The 26,048-nt window shown below is 41.1% G+C and overlaps 1 protein-coding gene and 1 long non-coding RNA gene across 4 annotated transcripts in view; one reads left to right on the forward strand and one right to left on the reverse strand.

Moving 5' to 3' along the window:
- NRG1 (neuregulin 1) overlaps positions 1 to 26,048 on the forward strand; it is a 1,040,075-nt gene that overhangs the window by 854,215 nt on the left and 159,812 nt on the right. The window contains exon 2 of the mRNA XM_045779292.2: positions 23,286 to 23,463. Coding sequence (XP_045635248.1) covers positions 23,286 to 23,463 — 178 coding nt within the window. The remainder of the gene's footprint in view (positions 1 to 23,285; positions 23,464 to 26,048) is intronic.
- On the reverse strand, positions 12,577 to 21,975 carry LOC123780392 (uncharacterized). Of its 3 annotated transcripts, XR_015721964.1 has the most exons (5): positions 21,819 to 21,975; positions 20,692 to 20,934; positions 15,520 to 15,728; positions 15,103 to 15,194; positions 12,577 to 13,275 (listed from the first exon to the last, which is right to left on the reverse strand). It is a non-coding gene; the product is annotated as an uncharacterized LOC123780392 (long non-coding RNA). The 3 variants fall into 3 exon arrangements; XR_006776388.2 differs by having other exon boundaries at positions 12,577 to 15,194; positions 21,819 to 21,971; XR_006776387.2 differs by lacking the exons at positions 12,577 to 13,275; positions 15,103 to 15,194; positions 15,520 to 15,728 and adding an exon at positions 15,735 to 18,183 and having other exon boundaries at positions 21,819 to 21,963.

The following is a 26,048-nucleotide window of genomic DNA, read 5'->3' on the forward strand; positions in this document are numbered from 1 at the left end:
GGCCCCCAGGCATTTTCAGGCTTTTCCCCTGTTCCTCTTTCCCTCCAACCGCACACTTAGGCTTCAGCCCCATGGCGCGCACCGTGCCTCTAACAGCTGTGTGGGCTCATAGTTCCGTGCCTGTGATCATGTGGTTGCCTCTGCCTGGAATGTCCTCCTCCCACTCTCTACCTCTCCAGTTCTTCCTTTTCCTTAAAATTCAACTGATGTCCCTTCTCTTCAGAACCTCTCTAGACTTCCGCACAGTTCTGTCTTTGAGCTTTGATGGCGCCCTCTCCTCTATGCCTCTATCACGATGCGTTGGACTCATTTTAAGTTTTTAAAAAATGTACTCCCTCCTCCCTCTCCTGATGAGATCTTCAAGTATGCAAACGCAGTATCAGCATGCGCAAGGCTCCCCTTAAATGTTGAAAGAATGAGAGTATCTAAGTGGTGGTCACATTGTGGAACCCATGGCCCGTGTCTTTCTAGAAGTTAGCCCTGACAATTGCAGTCCGCTCTATTGCCATTCATCACCTCTCGTTCATATGCCAGTAATATATTCAAAGTAAGGGCTGCATAAAGGTCGTCTGAAAATCCCCTCTTGATCTGCAGGAATGCACGATTTCTCCTTGTAAGGAAATACATGTCAAATAGGATTCTTGGTGTGGGCGTTTGTGTCTGAGTTTTGGTCAGAGGAATAGCCTTCAATCTTTAGGCATTATCCTCACTCTTCTGTAGTTTTGGGAAATGAAGACTAGCTGTAATTATTCTGTTAGTAACCTTATATATTTTTAGGATCAGTTGTTTTTCTTTTAAGATTTTTATTTGTTTACTTTGAGAGAGAGAGAGTTCGAGCATGAGTGTGGGGAGGAGGGGCAGAGGGAGAGGGAGAAGCAGGCTCCCTGCTGAGCAGGGAGCCCAACACAGGGCTTGAGCCCAGAACCCCTGGATCATGACCTGAGCCAAAGGCAGATGCTTAACCGACTGAGCCACCCAGGCGCCCCGGTTGTTTTTCTTCTTACCTCTCTGGATGTAGAGGACCCAGTGCGGTCTCTAGGGCAGCAGCAGCGTGACGTGGAAACCCGATGGCAGTGCAGATCCTCTGGCCTCACCCCAGACCTCCTGAATCAGAAACTCTGGGGTGGGGGCTAGGAATCTGTACTTGTAACAAGCCCTCTGGGTGCTCCTGATGCTTAAGGATCCTGCTTATGGAAACCCTGTTCAATATAAAAGTTTGCATGACTGAATAAGTCAGAAGAGTTTTGGGAAAATAATACCCATGTCTGAAGACTACTCTGATTGTATAATTTCAGCAAATGGGTCCAAACAAATTGTCATGTGCAGGCAATGTCTTGTTAGTACAGGGAATTAAAAAGAAAAGATAAATGTGCACATGAGTAATCCATCCCAGAGCTATGTGACACAGGATCAGGGATGCAAATTCTTGACAAAGAATAAAAGCCAAGCCTTTTTCAGTACCCTATGGAGGTAATAAAATTGTACATAAAGACCAAATGTGCTTTAAGTGTGTATGTGTGTATGTGTGAGCGTGTGTGCGTACATGTGTGTGTTTTCCACAACCCATGTACTTTAGCAATACCGTGGTTAAAGGAATAGCGAGTATATCTAGTCAAGGCTGCCTCGGTAGGAACTTATGATCTTATTATTTGTTTTATTTTCTATTTTCCCCTTTAAAAAAGAAAACCTTTTGCAGAAGATTCGGCGTGTTTGGTATCTGTCAGAAAAATTGTATGAAAACTGTCATTATTGCCAGTGAAGCCCTTACCCTTCCTTTTCTCATTTATTCTTTGATAATATAGTTCTCAGGTGCATTTTCTTATGACTTTTTTTTTCTTACGCTTGTATCGAATCACTGGTTTAGTAAAGGAAGTTTGTGCGTTGCTCTGTTCAACAAATAATTATTGAGCACTTCATACGTCCCTTGCATTGTGCTGTGTGCTGGAAATGAACAATGAACAGAATAGACATGGTTCTCACTCACCTGTGAGGAGTCAGGGATTTATATTCTAATGATGCTATGGAGTGCTCTTTAACAAAACCCTTAGTTTTCTACAGAAACTCCAAGAACTTAAACTGTTTGTGTTACCCACTCCTTGAACTTCATTCAGCTTATCAGAAGAAAACTTACAGAGGGATTTCTATATAAGTTTGTTTTTATTCTAGTCTATAAAGCATTTTAAGATGAAGTCACCTCAACCAGAATAGTTTCAAATACAACATCATTGCTTAGTATTTTTCAGTTATTTACCTTAAGAATTAGTCTGAAAGCCCTGGCTAATCCACCCTTAATTTGAAAGGAAGCTTTCTTTAAGGTCATTTACATCACTAAATTACTGATGATTTTGGATCTTTCAGTAATCAGTGGTAAGGTAGTTATGCTAATTATGGATTATAAGGTATTGGTAATGGACAGGAGTGCCTGTGATTGATATCGGTGTGCATTGAATTCATCATACCCAGAAAGTTAATCTTTGAACCAAATCCCTAAGAAGGACTTTTGTTATTGTGTATTGCATATGAGAGAAGAGTATAATTTACATTGCATATATAGATACACATGTGACCCATGCCTGGTTAGGTGCTGGAAGAACCTATGGTGGATAAGTTGGGTCAAGAGGGCTGAAGGTAGGAGGTAGGAGTAAACTGGTCATAGCCTTTCTAAATATTTTTATAGATAAGAAAATAAAACAATAAAGACAGTGCTCCTAATTAAGGATACAACAGTGGCATCTATTAGTGATAATAATGGATGCTGGGCTCTATTATTAATTTCTAAGTAGCATCCCTCACTCACAAGAAGTATTTTAGGATCTTGGTTCCTTTATGGTTTAAGATGCCTATAAATTCATTTTGCTGTGTACCACTCCCACACTTAAGGTCCAGCCTTCCATCCAAGTTGTCAGTGCCATCATGATTTTATAGCAGGGGTGAAAGGTGTTGGCTTTCAGGTTCTGTATTCAAGGTTTTGAATGTCTCTTCTTCCTGCTTGGGCCCTACCTCTGTGTCTCCCCACCTACAATGTCCAGCTTTCGTGAAAGAATCTTAGATTCCTTTGCCTTCACTCAAGCCAACAGATTACTCAAAAGAGTTAGGTAGAAATAAATTCTATAGTAATACAATATAGTAATACAACTCACAGTTATATAGTTATGTATATGCAGTAATCATATATGTCTTTTTAAAATCACAATTACACACGTGGCCATAAAAGTGGATACTGAGCTGGAATTCAGTCCCTCAACTACTTGATTCCAAACCGCATGCAATTTTTTTTAGAAAGATTTTATTTATTTATTCGACAGAGAGAGAGACAGCCAGCGAGAGAGGGAACACAAGCAGGGGGAGTGGGAGAGGAAGAAGCAGGCTCATAGCAGAGGAGGAGCCTGATGTGGGGCTTGATCCCAGATCGCCAGGATCACGCCCTGAGCCGAAGGCAGACGCTTAACCGCTGTGCCACCCAGGCGCCCCTCATGCAATTTTTTATATGCAGTTCATTGCTAACCCTTTTTCTTTAAGTTCATTTGTATCTTCTGTCTTCTCTGTATTCTTCTGTTGCCTGAATTTTAAAATTTGTCTTCCAACTCCTTACTCAAAGTGTTTCATTCCGATTGACTTCTGTAATTCTCATTTCCCCCTTTAAAGAAACAATTGCAACACATTTTAGAAATGTTTACATGTGTCGCACTTCCTGAGTCCTTCTAGAATCTATTCTCCTCAACTTCTCCATTTTTGGTTTTATTTTTTTTTAATTTTTTTTTTTAAGATTTTATTTATTTATTTGACAGAGAGAGAGACAGCCAGTGAGAGAGGGAACACAAGCAGGGGGAGTGGGAGAGGAAGAAGCAGGCTCCCAGCAGAGGAGGAGCCTGATGTGGGGCTCGATCCCAGAACGCTGGGATCACGCCCTGAGCCGAAGGCAGACGTTTAACGACTGCGCCACCCAGGCACCCCCCAATTTTTGGTTTTAAAGTCACTTACCTTTTTCCTGCTAATCCCCATTAAGAAAACTGAGCATAATTTTGTAAACAGTGTAAATCATCACAGAGCCCTTCCAGGAACAAATTGAACAAAATGTCTCTCCCATATAGCATAACAAGGTGCAGAATTAATTGTCTTCTCATATTGTTACTGTCCAGCTTTGATTCATTAAGCAGTTCATTCCGTCTAAAATAATAATCCATTGTCACAGTTACAATCCGGAAATACTACAGCGCATTCTTCCCGCTTACATTTACATCCCATCCCAGTCATGGCGGCTATGGCTGGAAATCGTTGACAGCCACTAGGGACCTGTGTTTCTGCATAATGCCATTTAAAAGGATAGAGGACTTTATAAATTACTAATCCAGTAATATCAGAATCTTCCTCTGTTGGGTGATGCTGTCGCTCAGATTCCGGATGGGTGAGACATTTCATGATTTTGTCTGTTTTTTTATTCCATAGGCCTCATTTCTTCTTTCTCATAACCACTCTCAGTCAGGGGGTCCGTGAATCAGCCCTCCTCTTTTTGTAGGCAGGAAATCATCAAATAAAATCATACACACCAAAAAATATAGAGCAAATCAAGTATGAATTCACAAACTCATAACAAACGTGTTTCCTTACCTTGCGGTTGATTTTCCCACTAGCCTTTTCTTACCTGTATATTCTATATAATAGATAAGGTCCTAGATGGAAAATACATAAATATATTTTTTGCCTGAACTAGGGAATGTCAGCATTCATCAGAGGCATGTCAGCCTCGTCTGCTTATCTGGACAGGGAGCTAGTTGCCCTTTCATTCACAGATACCATTTTGGACATTCTATTCTGTATACTCCGTTCATTCTTAGACCTCAAAATAGAGACTCTATATGACTTATTCCCGTTCTGCAATCTGTCCTTGCAGAACCAACCCATTCTAATTACTAGATGAAATTCTATGCCTACTTTATGTAACAGGAGTCTGCAAACATTTCTGTAAAAGTCAACTCTGTAGTTCAGCATGAAAGCAACCCTAGACAGTTCATAAACAAATGAATATGACTGTGTTCCAATAAAACTTTATTTACAAAAACAGATGGTGGGCAGGATTTGGCCTGAGGGCCATTATTTTGCTTCCCTCTGCTCTACAACACCCCTTGAAGAGTTATTAGCCTCTCAGTATCCTGCCTACAACATATGTTGTTGCTACGGGTGTAACCGTTCTTATTCTGATTTTCCATAGCTGGCGTTGCCTATGTCTCCAGCCAGTTCTTTCTTTTAACGAAAAATCTGGGTTCTCAGAGGGTTTTCGTCAGGCCTTCAAAAGGCCTTTGAGGAACAGAAGCCGAATGTAGAATAAAGCTACGCAGCAGATTATAAATCCTTTCCCGGGATCCCCACCCAGCAATACCGCTTCTTCTCACTCCAGCTTCTAATCCTTCCTCACGTTTACAAGTGACCTTTGTCTGAGTGTCCATACTGGTCGGGTCTGCCTCTCTGGCATCAGCATCTGTAATGGGCATTGCCATCCTTCACGAAGACCATTCTTTTCTGGCTACTTCTGCCTTTTCTAGGATGCGTGTTTGACTTCAGTTGGTGCTTAATTGCCCTTGTGGTCGGCCTACTTCTTCTTTCCCCTCTTCCCTACTTCTGTGATTGCTTTATGGTTCACTAGTTTCTAGTTCATTGGCTCTATTATTGCCCAATTTCTACTTCAGAATTTCCCTTCCAGGAAGGCTTGGGGATAAGGTGGGGGGTGGGGTGGTAGTAAAATCAAGGTAAATTTTTTCATGGACTGGATATATAGGTCAAGAGTAAATGAGGAATTTCAATTTTAGATTTGCTCACCTGAATGGCTCTTTGTGCCATTTTTCAAGAGAAGCAACACCAAAAAAGGTCTAAATCTCAAAGGAAAGAGCTAAGCTGAAGATACTTATATCCACACAAGTATTAACGCTCATGGTTGCCTAGCAGAGAAATAGAACATGGGAAAAGATTTAGAGGTAAGTGTTTTTGTAAAGATTAAATGGTGACACCAGGTAGGGCTTGATTGCTCTAATGAAGGTGAAATAGGTCTAAGGATCAGTTCTTATACCTTTTATAGTTTTCAAGTACCACTTGTAGGTCTAGTCCTCAAATCTGGGGGCTGACATACACCCATCTTAGAGAAGGCACGGATTTCAAGTTCTTTCTCTGATAGAGCTTCAAGGATTAGGGAAAAAGTGTTTCGAAGCAACCTCCCTATGAACTCTCCAAGATAAATGTGTTCCTGGTTAATGCAATATACTTTAGATGAGTTGTTTAAATATTATGAAATGACTGTGCCCTTGCATGGAGGATGGTCTACCTGTCATAACACACGAAGATGCGTGCAGGTGTCTAGTTCAGGAGACAGTGTTTGGAATATCTGATTCTCTCTTTCCTTTCTTCTTTTTTCAAAAAGGATTTTTTTTTTTAGACCCAGCATTGCCTCCTAGTTAACTATTATTTTGGATATGAAGGGTTAGAATTCAAACCGTGTACTCAAACCATGTAGGTAACAAAGCTGCCCATTATAGATAGCACTTCTCATAAGAATGTAAAAATTCTTACAATTTATATATGTTTCTTTCTATGAGGTTCTGGATTTTCCCAAAGAGAAATTAAATCTTATTTCTCTTTAATTTACCTAGCATTGTAAGCATTCAGATATATAAATATATATATATAAAAAATATATTATACACATTATATATATATATAATGTTTATTTACTGAAAAGACTTAATGCAGTGGGCATTAACTTTTTGTAAATGCTGAACAACCTTTGGAGAGAAGGGCCCCCCTTGAGAGCATTTGTGGTATTTCTGAAAATGTTATGCCCAAAGCAGCCCAGGGCTGCTTTTTGGAAGAGCACATTCGTAGGCTTGTCTGTGACTCTAGTGATTCAGAGTCTTTAATAAGGGCTGTGACTATTTCATGTACATTTTGGTGAACTCGCCCCAGTGACTTCTACGTACCAGGCTCTGAGAGCTTCTGGTCTGGGGCTGGGAGCCTGCAGGACCATTGACAGATCCCTGTTCTGTTTGCAGATATTTCTGCTGTGACTCGTGTTTGCATTCCTGGAAAACAACAAAACACCTATTTAGCAAAATCACACACTAAAAATAATGGGGCTTCTAGAAAAAGTAGGGCGAGGTGAAGAGGGAAAACTTACGGGACCGGAAGTAAAGCCTCCCCAAGAATTATCACGGTCCTGATGAGAAACTGTAGCACCATGAGAGCTCCAAGAATATTTGTTCGCAACAACTTACTTGAATCTTTATACCCTTACACCTGAGACTGGTCCCTGTTTGGCAAACCTTGGTCCTTGAACATTCTCTTCTAGCAGAGATCAGTATTAACCTATTCACCCATTTGTTTAAAGATTGGCACAGGCCATCGTTCTAGCACTTCTTACAAAAACGGGGGAATATTTCTTGAAGCTTTTTCATCTGTACCAGCAGCTTCTCCATATGGCCGCGCAGAGTGGAAAATGCAGCAGTTCTTGAAGCTGCTAGAACGGCCGTGACTTCCAGTACACGTCTGTAGGATATCAGCTTTCTTTTCGTGAGATTTTCGTGTATCACTAAGGCTGTGTCTTTCATCCTGTCCCTTAGAAGAAGAAAACTTGTCCCTTAGTGCTTCAGATCATTAATGTGCTGATATCACGCCCTTGCTTAGGAGCTCCTTATCACATTAACACGCGCTGTAGCAGAACCATTAGAGAAATTTTGCTTCCTCTTTTTATTTATTTATTTATTTATTTATTTATTTATTTATTTATTTATTTTTGGTTTCCATCTTGGTAATAGTCTTACAGTTTGAGTCTTTGCAGGTGCTTTCTAATGATTAAAAAGAAGAAATCCACTGCATTGCTGATGGATTAATTCCGGAAAGCACTGACAGCACAGTTACTAGGGAATAGCCTTTATGACCTGTCTAGAAGCTTGATCTAGGTTAGGGTCTTAAGAGTCATACTTCTGTAATTTATAACTTGTTTCAGGGTGATCTTTCCCTTTTTAGAGCTAGGTTTGCTGCATGTTTTTGGTCCCATCCTACAATTTTCCCTTGTGTTATGTAAGATAGTTGAGGAATACCAAAGTTATGCAAGATACAGCTTTCTTTAGAAATAGAAATTGGGTCTTGAACTAAGATATATGATTTCCAAGTGATGGATTTCATCAGACATCAACCCCAAAGTGAATGTGATGTTAATCCCTGAAGTCTTATTTTGAGGATTTTTTTAAATTTTTATTTATTAAAATGCCTAAATGATTACATTTTCTAAAAATCGAGAAGGAAACTATTGCTGCTTAAAGTCAGGAGAAAAATAATTTATTTTATTTTGTTCCTTAACTGTCAAATTTAAGCACAGTTCTACCAATTTTTAGATTTGGGTTTTTGAAAGCCTTGGAAGATTCTGTAAAAGGCCTGTCCTCTCTTTTTTTTGTATGCTATTGCCATTGGGATGCTAGGATTCGTAAAACATGTTTAAATCTAAAAATTTGGTCAGTGACTCTCTGCTTATAAATTCTTAAAACACAGTGTACAAAAACGAGAAAAAAGATCTCTCTGACTCACTTTGGAGCTTAACAGTACGCAAGAGGACCCGACCTCTTCGTTTTGCAAACAGGGAACAGAGGCCAGAGAGAGAATGGTTGATGGGGCCACCACTGGTTGGGGTCAGTCTCTGGGGCTGAACTTGAGTTCTTGAACTCCTGATGGTTTTCAGTCTCTGTTTCAATCTCTGTGCTTTGGGGTCTATGATTCCTTTGATGTGAACTTTCTCTTGGATTCCGCATAGGAGGATATTAAGGGTGAATGATGCGTAGCTGGGCTCTACTTACCCTGGTGTACCTATTTTTGTCAATTAGGTCCTATATACCATTTCATGAGATAGGGTTCCACAGTTCTTAATATTGGAAGGTTAACACAATTGATTTCTCTTTGGGGACTGTAATAGTTTTCTACTGCCGCTGTAACTAACTACCATGAACGGAGAGGCTTAAAACAACACACATTTATTATCTTAAGAGTTCTATAGGGTGGAATTCTGAGACGGGTCGCACTGGGCTAACGTCGTGATGTTGGCAGGGCTGCATTCCCTCCTGGAGGCTCTAGAAGGGAATCTTGGCTTTTGCAACTTCCAGAGGCTGTCTACATTTTTTGGATGGAGGGCGGGGTGGGGGGCTGGGTTCTGACTTTAAAGCCAGCAACATCCCAACCCTGCCCATTCTTTGACTACAACAGGGGAAGATCACCTGCGGTTAAGGATTCACATGATTATGTTGGGTGCCCTGGATGGTACAACACAATCTCCCCATTTCAAGTTTCTTACCTTAAGCCCACCTGCAAAGTCCCTTTGGCCATAAAAGGCAACATATTCATAGGTTCTAGGGATTAGGATGGGAACATCTTTGGAAGTCATTATTTTGCCCACGACAGGAATAAATATGCTTTCCTTGGTCTCAGTTCTGAGTGGGCAGTAATTTTAAAAACGTATGTTAATTTAGAAAACTTAGTAAGCTGCTACAACTAAACAAGGACCTAAATAATGATGTACTAAGAATAGCACCGATGTCGCTGCCCGCTTGCCATGTGACACACACGGACTGCTAAGTACATTATTCCATCATCTTCTTCCATCCTCTTCACAGCCCTGCGAAGCTGGTTCTATTTAATCTCATTTTACATTTTAGGAGACTGAGGCCTAGAGAATTTTGCTAATTTACCAAAGGTCTCGCAGCCAGCATACGGCAGAGTGGGATTTGAATTTAGGCCTGGCTGACTCGGGCTTTTCACCGGCCATACTTCATGACTTGTATTTAGTACTAAAGTATGGTAAGAGCAAAACATGGTATCATGAAGTATTGCGAATATGATTTATGCAGAGAAAGCCTACCTAGTAGAATAGCTGTTTTAATAAGGAAAGTAATCTGTAACAGATGGATATACGTTTTCAAAATGCCATCTTACCCTTTGAGCAATGTTTGGCTGATTAATATCAGGTGGTTGTATATGGATTTAGTGATCAATTCTCAGAGTCTTGATTTGAATAGAGAAGGCTGTATATTGCATGACTGAGTGGAAAGGATATAGCTGCCTCAGCATTTTTTAGCCTTTTTAGATTGCAAAGATAAAGAATTTATTTCACAAATCATGCTACCGCCTAAGTGGCTAATAGGTTCTTCCTCTTCCTGCCCCCACCCCAGGCTGTAAGCTCCAGGAGGGTAGTGATCTTGTTTTTCTTATTCGGGTTTGTATCTCGAGTACTTAAAACAGGGATATCTCTTTAATAGACACACTAACGTTTGTTGCAAGAATGGAAATCAAGAAATATCTGAGAGGATAAAGCCCAGCTTCCGACTCCAACCTGACCAGTTCCCTGGCCCTAGGTGAGACCCAGCCCCTCTTCTGTAAGAATGAGCCTGAATCTGGACGTTATTTGTATTCTGGAAGGTATTCAATACACAATATTCTAATATGTTTGGTTGAAAAGAGACCATGTAATTGGTTCATATAATGTGAGTAAGAAAAGTGGTGATAGGGGCGCCTGGGTGGCACAGCGGTTAAGCGTCTGCCTTCGGCTCAGGGCGTGATCCCGGCGTTATGGGATCGAGCCCCACATCAGGCTCCTCCGCTATGAGCCTGCTTCTTCCTCTCCCACTCCCCCTGCTTGTGTTCCCTCTCTCGCTGGCTGTCCCTATCTCTGTCGAATAAATAAATAAAATCTTTAAAAAAAAAAAAGTGGTGATAACCTTGATAAAGCCAATGTTCTAACGTAAATCTTGTGTATTAGAGAGAAACTAGGGGCTCATTTGATATGGAGTATTTGAATCACAGTTTGACTTTATTTCTTTATTAGGTTATCTATTCAGCAAATACTATCGAGCACTATTCTGGTTACTAGGATAAAAGATGAATTAAAGAAAAAAAAAAGGCCTGGACTTAAAGGAGCCTGCTGTCTCTTTGGTGAAACAAACACCTAGAAAGTGCATTGTAGTCAAAGGAATGGTAATGGCTTTATGGCAACACAGAAGAGGGGCACTTAACTTACCATTCAAAAAATATATAATTTAGGCAAGCCATCTGGAGTGTGTTGGGGGGGCATAATTTAGATTTATGGAGGAGTTGCAAAGATAGGACAGAGTTCCCATATGCCCCTCATCCAGCGTCCCATTCCCTTGGTATATTGATCAAAATTAAAAATTAACATTGGTATTAATACTGTGCCTAACTACCGGCCTTATTCAGATTTCACCAGATGAGTACCCCTTTTCATCCTGAGATGAGATCGTAAATAGTAGGCTAAGTGCTGGTAGTACAAGGAATGCCCTCCTTGGACTCTGCCCAGAGTAGGTCACAGATGGTGAACATGGCCTTCTAGGAAGGAAGCTTTACTAACCTAACCATGAGCTGTCTCTAGTTCCGTCCATGAATGTAGTGAATTCTTTCTGAATCTGACCGGTTCGAAGTACACGGTACGGCACTCTCCCTTCATCCCGTGTGAGGCAAACCCGCCATGCAGAAGAGGGGCTGGGTCTCACCCAGGGCCAGGGAACTGGTCAGGTTGGAGTCGGAAGCTGGGCTGCCCGACTCCAAAGCCCACCTTTTCCTCCTGCGTACTGCTTCCTGAGTCCTTTTCCTGCACAGACTCCCAGAATAAGCGTTTTCCAAATCATCCTTCTTATTGTGCAAAAAAAGGTTCATTTCCTTTTTCTGTTCTAAAACGACTTGCTTCATGCTTCGACAGTTCTATGACTATAAAATTTTGATGACTTTAAGGACCCATGGCTTTCCTCTCTTGGCCTTCCTCTATCAGTCTCGAGGATTCTATGATGTTTAGTCTATTTCTATACACTGGCAGCCCTTCCCTTTGAACATTTCAGTGGCCCCTCTTGATGGCTTCCAGCTGCCTTTTTGGGGGGGGGCAGGAGAGGGTGGGTCTTGAAGAATGACCAAAGCTATATGCAGCTTTTCAGGTGTTAATTATGTAATGTTTTGCCTTCTGCGTTTATAGGACCTACTATTTTCTAACTTTTCAGCTGATTTCTAGATAATGGCAGTCAAATCAGCACTATTCATGAGAACTCATTTTTTTCAAGATGCAGGATGTTTTCGCTATCATTTTTTAATTAGGTTTTCACAACTGTGTGAAATAGGTAAGGCCGTGGTACTCCCCCCACCGCCTTTATGCACAAGATTATTGAGGTTCAGAGTAATTATGTGACTCCCTAATCCCACAAACCAAACAAGTGCTGGACCCCGGGTTTGCTGACTGTCCATTCTTACGGGTAATAAAGATTCTCGAAAGCTAGAGAGAGACGTGCAGGACGTTTTGCGCGGAGTTAGGGATTTAAATTCAGGGACCAGAAACTATTAGCAGTGAATCTAATTAAACTTCTTTCTAAAGAAAAACAAACAAAAGGAAAGGTATTTCTAGTGGTGTGCCGGGCCCTATGGAGGAAGGAAAAGCTACATGTTGACAGGCTAAGCAAACTTCATTTACGTTTCTTTTGTGTCATGTTTGTGAATCTCAGTGCTGGGGAAATGCGATTGCAATTTAGGCACCAAAGGATTATCTCCATGTGTGGGAAGCAGCTCACTTTTATTTTCAAAAGATGCTTTAATGCATTTGTTTTTTATGTAAAATAAGGGAAGCTATGAATTTTAAGTCTTCCTTAGAGAGAGAGAGATAGAGTGTGTGTGTGTGTGTGTGTGTGTGTGTGTGTGTGTGTGTGTGTGTATGCGCGCGTGCATGTGTGTGTTGTCTGAAACCAGACTACTTTGGCTCTAATCTTAACAATTTGACTTGTGAGTTCTGTACAGGAAAGCATCCCAGCATTGGAGCTCTGTAAGATAGGTGACAAAATTAGATTGTTTCAGATGGTCAGTGATGTAGCCCAGATTTTCTTACTACGAACAGTCTGTTTAATTTGACTCTGGTCATTTTCCACCTCTTCACCAAATTCATGACCCTGGGAACCTAAAGATAAGAAAATCGCCTTCCCTGGTCTTTCCTGTGGGGTAGAAGCAAAATGATAAGGATTCAATTGTTAGGTTGTCTGCAGACCTGCTTAAAACTGCAAAGAGCTACCCAAGCTTTAAAGATCCTCGGAAAGTCAGACTTGGGCTCTACGTAAGAAGGGGTGCAAGGCTGGTTATTTAAAACTGTAGTAAACGGAGTGGAGAGAAATTGAACTTTGGTCTGGTGGGCCTCAGTGAGTCAAGAAGTCTCCGTTCAATCCTGGCATGTACCTTCCAGTGTCATCCAGTTTAATAAGTTATCTGTAAATAAAAAGGAAAAGTTGGAAACGTGTGGTTGCCAGAAAAATTGACCTGCCTGAATAACAAAGAAATAAATTTTAGATGTCCTGAAAGGATACATTTATTTTATGATTAGCACTGCTAAATTTTTTTTTCTTCTTCTTCACAGAAGGAATACATTTGAACTGGCCGTGTGAAAAATAGATCATGGGGAGCTATCGTTGGTAGATCAGTGAAGGGCTTTGCTCACAAGCAATGCTTTAGGTTTTATGCATATGTTTTATGTCATGCTTAAAAGTCTTCACATAGTTGTCACTGTTTAAAACTCATTACAATCAAGGGCTAACTCATCTTACCTGGGAATTTTATCCAGTTTAGAACATCTATATAATTTCCTTCTTTCAAATGAGAAAAAGGGAATGTTAGTGATACCAGTTCATTCAATGATTGTAAATCAATTTGAACAAAGAAATCATGGTTATGAAGACAAATATTAACACACCAAGGTCATGCAAGTGTGCTAAATTTACTTAAGCAATGAACACATCAGAAAGAAAAGCCTCGTTCCAATAAGAAAATAAATATAATACCAAATTTGCGGTAACTAGATATTTCTCCATTTCTCTGTTTTTAAGTGATGTATTGGAGTAGAATATGGCAGGTTTGTGCAACAAATGAAAGAAAAAGCCCCACTTTTTGACAACAGAAAGGATCAAATTTATAAACTTACGTCAAATGAGATTTGCTGCACATCAGTTAGCTCAAACTGAAATGGATCCATTTCAACCCTGTGTATGGATGGCCTTAAATGAAGCTGGTGGGACATCTTCTAGGTTCTGTCTGTGAGGGAGACGGTCCTAGAATTGGCGGCAGCTGTGGTGACAGCGTTAAGGAGGCAGCCCTGTGGAACATTGGCTTGCGCTGCCAGCAGCGGCGCCGTGATTGGCTCCCGCATCCCTTGTCACGGTGTTTGCCTTTACACCTCGAAAGGACAACAGTAATCTGTGAAGACCCTCTTGTCGCTGTGTCCTCACCCAGGGGCTATTGAGTTTCAGCGAGATAGAGCGTGGTTTACCCTTGTGGCATTTGGCAGATGACAGATAGTCACACAAGTCAAAAAAATGGTTTTGGTATGCCAGTTTCAAGTGTTCGATCTTGTTTGATTTCCTTATAAATCACCCAGGTAGCTTAGGTAATTCAGCCATTTTCATATCTACTTTCTCTCTCAGACTTTTTTGTCCTGGGAATTATGTGCAGAAATGATCTGCCATGTAGTGTATCCCAGATTTGATCAGGAAACTGTGGTTACTCTTAAGATATCAATATATTAAATTTGACATTTAACCTAGGAGCGTATCCAGCATAGCAAATGATTGTTAATTGCCCACTAGTTAAGAGCAGGAGCTCTGATGTCAGACTTCTAGAGTCTAGATACAGGTGCCACGATATTATCTGCTGTGTGACTGTAGGGGGTGGCTTTACCTCTCTGTTTCTGACTCCTTCTCTGTAAACTGGGAATAATGATAGTAATACCTATCTCCTGGAATGGTTATAACGCTTAAAAAGAGTGGACATAAATTTCTTGGAACACTGTCTGGCACATAGTAGGGACTCAGTAAGTGTTAGCTGTTACTATTCTAAAGAAGTTAATGTTGAAAGTACTAAGAGGGCCTTATTTCAACTTCATCTCTTAGGCTTTTGGAACACTCTTATGGTAGTTTTATAATTTTTTTCCTTGGCCCTCAACTTACAAAATACTGGGCACAGAACTACAGAACCGTAGAGAAGAGGAAGACTGCGAATTTCAACAAACATAATATCAATTTTCAGGCAAAAAAATTCTCTTACCTAATAAATCTGCACTTATTTTCCCCTGTAGAATTTTGCAGTGTTGTAAATCTCTCACAGACGTACGTGGAGAGGTGATCTGGTTTATGTAGCTTATTATGAGAAACAGAGAATTACCACAGTGGCCATGGTCTAGAATCCTCTGCCCCACTATGAGTCTGCTGTCCTCCTCCCCTTTTCCTCCCTTCACCTCACGCTGCACAGAAGCACCCCTTGCTGGAGACGAAAGTTCTGCGTTGAAATCCTGGTGTGAAGCTCCTTAGCCTTGTGACATCAAGCAAGTTCAAGTTCAAGTATAACCCCCCCCCCCCAGATATCCTCACTTGTAAATTGAAGTAATTACCCCCTTGCAAGAACTGTTGCAGAGAATGGTAAACATGGGGATATATGTTGACTATAAACAAAGAGCACACTTACTAGTTAAGGGAGCAAGCTTACACCTTGTGGACTGGGGTCAATCAACGAAGACGATCGACTTTGATTTGAAGGCGGAGGAGATAATATTTCAGTGTGTGTGCTCTTCCTGCAGAAGTGGGTGAACACCTGGCCTCTGGGAAGACTCCTATTTAGGGCCCTGAGTAGCACAGGAAGGGCCGTGGTCGCAGTGACCGGCATCCTCACGGAGGCTGGGTTGGAGCAAAGAACGCCCAAACAGTAATGACCAGAGAACAGAAATAGAGGAGAACGTGAAAATTCCCAAGTAGAGACTCCTGTTTATTTGACAATTTTCCAGTTATATGTAACATATCCTTTTCTCTGGCATCATATGGCAGAGAGTAGTATAAAGAGCCCTAATCCGGTGGAATGCATTAAAGCAAAAAATAATGTCATGGGGCCCTTCCGTTCCAAATAATAGTCTTTTGAGAAGGTCGGCGTGGCCTCTGGAGTAACTTTTGGACCTGGGTCTCTACTTTCTCAGTATCTTCTAGATCCTTTGTTCTATTTACTCTTTCAGCAATCACTTGAGGTTCTGCTCTTGCTAGGCCCCTAAGAACTTATGTATCTCGCATTTAATAAATTTAGACATTTGGATGTTTGAATACAGTGCTAATCAAAATGGACATGGACACACACACACACACACACACACACACACACACACCACCACCACCACCACCAAGAGCCTAATCCTTCAAATAGGGACTATGACCACCTACTAATAACTATTCTTACATCTCCACTGATTTGGTAGAGACAAATTTCTTAAATGATAAATTCCTCTTTCTTTACATGTGCTTTTTTTCTTTTTTTTTAAATTTTTTTTTTAAGATTGTATTTATTTATTTGACGGAGAGAAAGAGAGTACAAGCAGTGGGGAGGGGCAGAGGGAGAGGGAGAAACAGGCTCCCCGCTGAGCAGGGAGTCTGATGTGGGGCTCCATCCCAGGACCCTGGGATCATGACCTGAGCCGAAGGTAGACGCTTAACCGACTGAGCCACCCAGGCGCCCCTACATGTGCTTTTTTTTCAATGCTGCCTGTTGGGTATGGTATTCAGATATGCAATGTGATTATTATCCTCTGGGGTCTTAGAATATGCCTCCGTTTTGCTGGGTCTGATTGTGGCTCATACCCTCAAATAGGACATTTAAAAGGATCATACTGTTTCATTCAACCTGTAATAGTTGACTGTGAGAAGTGAAACTTTGAGCCCATCCACAAGTAAAAGTCCCCTTCAAAAAACTGATGTGTTTGGGCAATCCAAGTCAACAGCAGTTAAGAAGCCAACTTTGGCTGTAGAGACACCACCATTGTGAATATTAGAAGCCAGATGTTGAAATACTGCTCCCGATTTTATTCTTTTATGTTGTGTGATGACATGTTCCATGCATATGTTACGAGGGTTTTTCAGTAGTGTGCGTGCAGATCCTTGCGCCATATCAGCACTTGGACACAGACCTGCTACATGGTGTTTCTGGAGTCCAGCTATCTTAACTGTACTTTGAAGCATATTCCTAGTGTGTTCTCTGGTTAGGTTTGGTTTGCTGCCAATGATACGGAGTCAGCTTGAGGATACTTTATAATAAAACCTTGAATTTTACGGTGACTTTCTCTCAAACGAAAGCACGCACATGTTTGATCTCATCTTCCAACTATCTTTGCTGAATACACAGGGACAAAGAGCAGAAGCCCATTTTAGTTCACAGGAGACCCTAGTTAAGCGGAGTCAGGAACAGTCTCTCTGAAGGATGACTCAGCAGGAGCATGGGCCAGCGTGAGCACTGAGTCCCCACATGCGGCAACAAATAATGACCTCGTTGGGTGGTTCTTACCATGCCTTCAGACCACTCCGTGCCACAGTCCCAGGGGCGGTAATCCAAGGAGCGTTCTGAAATACCGTGGCCGCCAGAATTGGCTGTCTTTTACACAGCTATAGTTACAAAATTTAACCTGGGAAGATACATCTTCCCTTTTAAGCTTAAATCTGTGAGCGCAGCTCAGAAGACCAGATGGCCAAGCATAGACTTCATCCACTCTGTGCCTGACCGTAATCTTCTCCGTAAGATGGTCCAATGAGGGGAGAAATATGATCAGGAAAGGAATTTTGGAGGCTTTCTAAAGGCATTCATTTACCTCTAACATGACTACAGAAAAGGGAACATCCTTCTACTTTAGAGGACAGATTGATGGTGTCCGTGTGGCTTTCATTAACGAACGACCAATTTTCACCGCACGATCTGCTCGTGTGTGATGTCAGGCTTTTAAGAGGCTGTGTGGAGGGGAGGCTTTCTCTGGGATCGCAGCTGCAAGCTCGCCGGTATCTGATACTATTTTGCAGGTTTCCTGTTTAATTTGTTCAGTGTGGTGAAGCTCTTCAGATGCACTAGTCCGACAGAGAGAGTCAGGAGCAAGTTCTGCACTGTCAGATCCTTCACGGAACAGAAACAACAGCTTATCTAGCGTCACACGCTGTCAGCATATCTCCGTGCCATACGCATGCTCGAATTTGTTTCCTGTTCTTAACAATACAGCACGATATTTGATGTAGCAGCACTGAGTATATTTTGAAAACACATGCACGGGAGGTGATTAAAGCAGGAGGATCCCTTCGATGAATAGTTCTTCTTACATGTTTATTTCACCTGGAGCACAAATATTTATTCACACATCAAATTGTTGGAATAAGTGAACATATTGCCTACAGGTTTGTGTGGTCGTGAATGTAAAATAAAGCTTTGGGGGTTACCGCCACAATTATTTTTCCTACACCATGTGACATTATCAAATTAGAAACGGAGAAGTTTAGGGGCGCCTGGGTGGCTTGGTGGGTTAAGCGTCGGATTTTTGGTTTCAGCTCAGGTCCTGAGCTCAGATCAGGGTCGTGGGATCAAGTCCCGCTGGGGCTCTGCGCTTAGGCTGCTTGGCATTCTCGCTCCTTTTCTTGCCCCTCCCCATCTCTAAATAAATGAATAAATAAAGTCTTAAAAAAAAAAAAAGAAAGGTAGAAGTGCAAAAATAAACTTTTAAGTGTACCTACTTGCATTGAGTTAGAGTTGCCAGAGTGTGTTTGTGATCTTTTAAAAGGCTTTAAAACACTTAAAGCCAGTGAGAAGAAATGCCTGTAAAGTGTGTGTGGCATTGCTCTGAAGGTTTAGAGTTTCTATTTTTTAAAGGCTGCTCTTTTTTGCACTTTACTGTCTGTCTCTGTTGATACATTTCTAAGGGTGTAGATACATTCATATTAATGTCAAGCAAGTTCAAAATAGATTTCGGCAAAGACTGCCTAAAACCTGCTCTATCATTCCATTGTTTTGGGGTGTGGAATACCGCCTCTCCAGAAACACATTGAAAGTGAAATTCTGCATAGTGGCAGACCAAATACAAATAAGTCACGTCTGAGATTCTCAGAACACTTACTGCATTCCAAGCATTAACTTAGCATCGTTTGCCTTAAGGCAATTTTAATGAACAGATCTTTTACTCTTAGCCAGGGATTGAAAGTCAAATAAAATATTTTTTGCAGTTTTAAAATCCAAGTACTCCGTGAAAAGACATTGCCCCCCAGTTTAGGAATGACCCCTGGCCTTATGAAGTTGTATCTGGGTATTAGAAAGTACTTAGTGGAGTAGATTTTTGTTGATGAAATAAACGAGATTATTTCAGGTAAGCAAACCTGACTGGGAAACATACATAGTAAAATGTTTTCCATTAAGATATAGTTATTATTTTATAATCTAATGAAAGAAAATTTCTTCAACTACGTCATTATGGACAGATGAGAAAAACTACACAAAGCACAGGTGCTCAATATTAGTTTGCACTTTTGGGAAGAATCTGAAATATCCAGGGCTATTCCATTAGTGTGGTTAGGTAAGGAGACAGAAGAATTTAGGTTGTTGCCAAGTCTCCAGGACACTTGAATCTGGGCTCCACCAAGAATGAGTGAGGAAGTTGTATGGTACTCCTATGGAAGGTCCCACTGACAAAGAACACCATGGACCAAGGACATAGCTGTGTGGCTTTGTTGGTGGTGTACAGATTCGTTTCTCCATTTATGTTCTGGAGGATTTTAAGTTAACTCCTTGAAAGAGCTTTTCTCTGAAAAGTGGGGTATCCTCCCGTCATAGATGGTTGCCTCTGAAAGATACAGCAGGGACATTTTTCTAAGCGAACTTTTAGGGTTGCAAAGTTAGAGTAGCTGGGAGCTTCTGCACTTCTGATGGACTTGTAACTGTGTGCAGGAGGGAGGAACTCAGGCTAGGCTAGAGAGATAGACCAGAAGCCCAAACATGAAGAAATGTTTATACGTGGAGTCAGTTTCAGGGATGGATGCTTTGAGAATAGACCTTATATCTGCAGGTCTCTGTGACGCTACATCACAGATCATCTCTTGAGGACAAGAGAGGTGCGGGTCTTCGCACATGAAATGCCAGAGAAAAGGATAAACATTGCCCTGCCACAGGAGTGATTGTTTTCCTCCCATTGAAGGACCTAGGGAGGATTGAAGCCCCAAAGTCATGGATATGAGGTTGAACCATATGAGGATTTCAGTGCCCTCCCACTGACAGAATTTATTTTTTATTTTATTTTTTAATGTGTTTATTTATTTGACAGAGAGAGAGAGAGCACAAGTAGGGGGAGGGGGAGAGGGAGAAGCAGGCTCTCCAATGAGCAGGGAGCCCCATGTGAGGCTCTATCCCAAGACCCTGAGATCATGACCTGAGCCAAAGGCAGATGCTTAACGGACTGAGCCACCCAGGCGCCCCTCCCTCACAGAATTTAAATGGAGGATATAGTTTTAGGAGATACATTTATAAATTAAAACTCAAATAGTCCCAAGAATCCCCTTCATGACTGCAGACTTAACCAAGATTTTAAAACTTAATGAAATTCTGAGGCTTCTATTGAACTGAAGCAAGAGCAGATGGCAAGAAACAGAGGGAAACCAAGATTCCTTTTCTTCTGTGTGTGTGTGTTTATGTGCATATGTATGCATGTGTTTCCTTATTTGCTTGAATTGTTTGAAATTTAATTGTAAGACATCATGACATTTCAGCCAATACCGCAGCAAATACCACCTAAGCACAAGGACCTTCCGCATAACCGCAACGCAGTGACCACATTTGGGAAATTTCATGTTGATACGATACCTTGATTCAGATTTCCCCACGAGTCCCAATAATATCTTTCAGAGAGTTTTCTGTGACGCAGGATTCCATGATAGCTACATGTTGCATGTATTTGTCAGGTCTTTTCATCTCCATCAGTTCTCACAGTCAGTCTCCTGTCATCATTCATGACATCAGCACGTCGGAAGTCTAGACCAGTTGTTTTGCAGAATATCCCTCCATTTGAATTCGTCTGATTGTTTTCTCACGTTTAAAATCCAGATTCTAAATAAAGAACCCAGGGACAGATAGATAAAGAGATAGGAGGGGAAGGAGAGGGGGGAGAGAGAAAGGGAATGAGAGAAAAGGAAAAAGATGCAAATGATCTGATGAAAAATTGTTTATTCACACTGAAGAATACAAAGTCTAGCAGATTTCTTTTGAGATGATATTGATAAGCAGTTGTGTGGAGCGGTAGGTAAGGGGACACGGTGCTTACCAAGAGTTAAGGATTTCTGGAATATTGTGGTGAAAACATTTGGCTTCGAGGCAAGGGAATTACCTTGAGAGTTTGGGTCCGTGTGCCACGTTAAATGTAAAAATCAACGAAAACCAAAAAAATATCAAATTAGTTCTAGTTTATATGTAAAATAAGGAGGCAATTTATTTTTCTTAGTACAGGTAAGCCGGTTTCTTTGGTGCTTTTTAGCCCCAGCAAATTTGTGTCTTTAAAACCCTTCACTGGGCTTAACAAAATCAAAGATGGTCTTAAAGAGTTAATGAGACCATACAGACACTATTCCAGATAAATGAGAATTTAGTCTGTTTTTAAAAACCTCCAAAACAGAGATTCATGAACCCCATCCTCAAAAGAAGACTCCTATAAGATCTGTTCAGAAGTAAACCTTATTTTCAAGCTGTCAGAAAGCAAGAACCAGACAAAATCATCAGGTGTCAAAGGCGAAGAACAGCTGAAACGGGTTTTCTACCTTGCCACTGGGTCTCCGCCTCCAGTGCCCACTTCTCCACCTCATCTCCTAGCCCCCAAATAAATAAAAAGGGGACGTGTAATTTTAGGAGCACGGCTAAGAAATCACAACGCTCAGATGGTTTTTGCTATAACTTAGAGGAACCTTCATATACTTATTCCTGACATTTTTTTGACTTACTTGGCAAGGGCAGAATTGTAGAAAAACAAACAGACCCAGAGTAGGAAAGGCACTTCATTTCCTGTTCACGTCTAACATGGCTCTGATTGCTGTCCTTGGAGTCCTGGTCACCATACCCAGTGAATAATTACACCCCGGATCAGGGAGGGGCAGTATTATTTGCTGTGGTTTGTTTTCTGGGATTTTCTGTTAATACCTGAACTGGAGCAGAAGTGGACTTTGTAGTTGGCTTCTCTAAGGCTCGGTGGAAACAGAGCTGTTGAGAGCTCAAGTTCTGTGATGTTGATTATTAAGTGAACTGTGGTATGCAGAGGAAAGTCCATTCATTATGCTTTTATTTTTTCAAAAGCTTTTATTATCACAAAACCAGGCATACTGCATTGAATCGTACAACCAAACACCGTGTGTACCCGTTGCTTGACTTCTGCAATGATCGACTCGCTTCTTGGGAAATTTGTTTCATTTTTATGCCTATCCATTCCCCACCACCATTTTATTTTGAAGCAAATCTCAGGTGTTATAACATTTTATCCATAAATATTTAAGTAGAGAATAGATACTCTTTTAAGCAATCTTGCTTAAAATAAGAATGGTATGGAGGTATTTAATGTATTCTTACAGGTTAATGCACAAATTAAGGACTTCCAGTCTCTCTTGAGAAGATTTAGAAGAGCTAAGTCCAGTCAAACTGACAATTTGGCGATAGCATAGTAGTCATCTGGAATGTTCCTTCATTGTCTGTAGGACAGCAGCGTGGGTCCAATAAAAGAGTGATGTCGCCAAAGAATTTCTGTCTTGAAGAAAGGAACCTTATTAAGAGTGATGAATTCTCTTTGTTCTTTGGGCCACTTCTGACGATAGCGTAGCCCAACTCTGACTCTGCAGAAACATGATAACCATGGACAAGTCAGTCACCCATCTCTAAAATTAAACTTCCCCATTTCAAACATGCATGGGTATGATGCCTGCTGTACCTATTTACAGAATTATGATGAAGATAATTTGTGATCTGAGATGTGAACATGCTTTAAAAATATAATGGCCTGTGTATTGTACACCTGAAACTAATAGAACATTGTATGTTACCTATACTGGAATTAAAACTAGTAATAATGGTGATGATGGCCTGGTTGCATATTCTCCTTTAGCATAGGTTTTTTTTTGTGGTTTTGAAATGACCAATGTTCAGGATTTTTAATGGCATCGGAAAATGTAAAGATTGAGGAAGTAACCGTCTGGCCTATTTTATAATCTAGGTTCTTTCCCCCACCCCACCCCACCCCCAAGTATATTTTATTTAGGCATTTTATTTTTCTCCAAGCTGAGATCCATTTTGGCTGACTCATTTTCTCTCTGTCTCAGGTAGTAAAACATTTGGGAACCGTGTCTTGATCAAGCTCACCGAACATGAATATATTCCTCTTTGAAAGATGATCAGAATTTTTTCCCTTTTCTTTTCTTTTTTAGCTTTGCCTCCCCGATTGAAAGAGATGAGAAGCCAGGAGTCGGCCGCAGGCTCTAAGCTGGTGCTTCGGTGTGAGACCAGCTCCGAATACTCGTCTCTCAAATTCAAATGGTTCAAGAACGGGAATGAATTAAACCGAAAGAACAAACCACAAAACATCAAGATACAAAAAAAGCCAGGGTAAGTGTAAATCGTCTGATAGCAGAGCCAGTGTCTAGCCATAGAATGATAGAAAATATAAACCTTATTTACAGCCCCAATACATGAATTTACTTATCCAAAAGCTCTGATCTATAAAAGCTTTTTCATTATATGATGACCAGAAATTGTCTTATTATATAGGGAAGAGTTTGAAGTTTCTGATTCTTGCAACTTCTAGATGAGGAAAGAAAAGATTAGCTGGGGAGAGAACTGGAGCTGGGGAGGGAGAAGCTTTGGTGACAGCTGCTGTAATTGGCATATGTTACATCTTAAAATTCGATTTCTTTAAAATAAAACAAATGCTGTTGAGAGTACCAGTGCCTTCCACAGTCAACACCCCAACTTCATGATAAAGCTCGGTACATACCCAGATTTATGGAAAGAGAGTGCAGTCGCTTGAATTTGAACTATTTTCAAAGGGGTTAATACTTCCAGCGATACCCAGTAAGATTTTTAACTGACAATTCTGTGAAACCGTTATCACCACGGTAGCACATTAAAACATCAGGTGATCTTGGCTCGCAAGAATCTTAAATCATCCTGCCTTCCATGTGATTCCCGTAACATCTTGGAGAGGTGTCTATGCCTCCTCTGAAATGAGGCTCCTTTATTATTCCCATATTCTTCCTTTTTATGTATTTCTTCAGTTAAGAAATCTTCTAATATCACACTACATTTTGAAATTAGGGAAGAGATCAGTATGTGAGAGTTTGGCTCGTAATAGTCCTTTAATCGATCTCATATGGATAATAGTACTTCCAGGCTCAAAGATTACATTTTCTTTCCTCACACTCGGAGCGTTCCCCTGAAATCCCGGGGGGTGAGAGCAGAAGCAACAACAAAAGACTCTCCTCCTGTCCTTGGATTGTATAGAACACCTACCAAAAAGTTGTCACACACTCATGACCAAGAGACAACAAAGTGATTATAATGGAAATTTAACTTAATCTTCCCAACGTGTTTAATTGCTATAATAACCGTAATTACTGAAATGTTCCCCTAGTTTCCGTGGTTTTATTAACTATGCTGTTTGTTCTTGTTACTCATTGTGTCGGCAAGATCTTTTGCCTTGGAAGTAGTATATAATAAGATGTAGGGAAAAAAAGAACGAGCATTACTTTTGCAGCAGGTAGTTCTTCAGAGATACAAAAAATAACGCTGTAAAGTGACGTGTGATTTTTTTTTTTTTTACATAATTTTATTTATTTATTACAACATTCCCCTAGGGAGTAGGGAAGTCGAACTGTACTTGGGCCTAATTTTTGCATATTAAGAAATTATGATTCAAAAAAGCGTTCTGTCTTGCCTTGAGTCATACAACCAGTGAGAAACTAAGTTGGAACACAGATCTGTTCCTTGGGTTCCTTAACACCTCATTCCTTCTTTTAAAAGTGGAAAGCAGACGTGTTTAAACACGTGTGCATATGGGGAGGGGAGGAGGTAGAGTGAGTGAATTGACAAAAAGAACTATGATGCTTATAGAGGGGTTTAACAAGTAAAAACAATACCTTTAGATACTGGATGGAATAGAGTTTGGTGTCTGTTTTGTTTTTCAACAATTGGACACGTTGGTAAGAAACTAAGTTATCTTCACATGCAGGAGAATGTCTCATTTCTTTCCACACTGCTGTCAAATGATATCAGTAATATTTAAGTGCCCTCAAAAGGCTTTAGGCTGGGAGTGTGGGGAAATGGGAGAAGCATGGGTGTTATCTCTGCCCCCACGGGGGGGTCATAGATTGTATAGGGATTCCCTAGTTCAGCCCTATCTGAAACCTCGTTGTTCCAGAGGCCATGTGCTCCATACAGCCCTCTTCGGGCTGGGGGGCTTCAGGATTTTCAAGCAGCCCATCCATTTGCAAATAGTGAGCTTTTAGAAAATTATTATTTATGTTAAGGTAAAATTTCCCTTAAGGGAAGATTTAATCAGGGAGATATCTCTAATGTATGATCTATCATATCATACGTGCAATAAAGCCAAGTACTAAATTGTAGGTTACTGATTCTAAGTGTCATGAGGTTGGGAAGAGGGGGAGAACCAGAGAGCTTCAAGAGTAGCCATGAGGAGATTTGAGTCTGCCGACCGGGGAGAACCCCCTCTGCCTGGCTGGGTGGGGTCGGCCGGGCCATGATAGAGAAAGGGCAGAATTGTAGTCAGTAGCAAGTTCTGTTTACAGGACAGTAGAGAGGCCAGTGGGTGAATGGGTGGGGAATTCTGCCCTTTATGGGACAAGCTGCTGGGTGTCAGACCCTGGGGCTAGATGTTGGGTACGCAGAGATGAATGACATGCTCCCTGCTCTCAAGAAGCACGCGGTCCAGAGGGGAGAGAGATGGAGAACAGTTAGAATACTCAGTCTTTTTTTTTTTTTTTTAAAGATTTTATTTATTTATTCGACAGAGACAGAGACAGCCAACGAGAGAGGGAACACAAGCAGGGGGAGTGGGAGAGGAAGAAGCAGGCTCATAGCGGAGGAGCCTGATGTGGGGCTCGATCCCGTAACGCCGGGGTCACGCCCTGAGCCGAAGGCAGACGCTTAACCGCTGTGCCACCCAGGTGCCCCAG

Source organism: Ursus americanus, chromosome 27 (genome assembly GCF_024610735.1).
Source record: "Ursus americanus isolate L20-20 chromosome 27, mUrsAme1.1.p, whole genome shotgun sequence".
NCBI lineage: Eukaryota > Metazoa > Chordata > Mammalia > Carnivora > Ursidae > Ursus > Ursus americanus.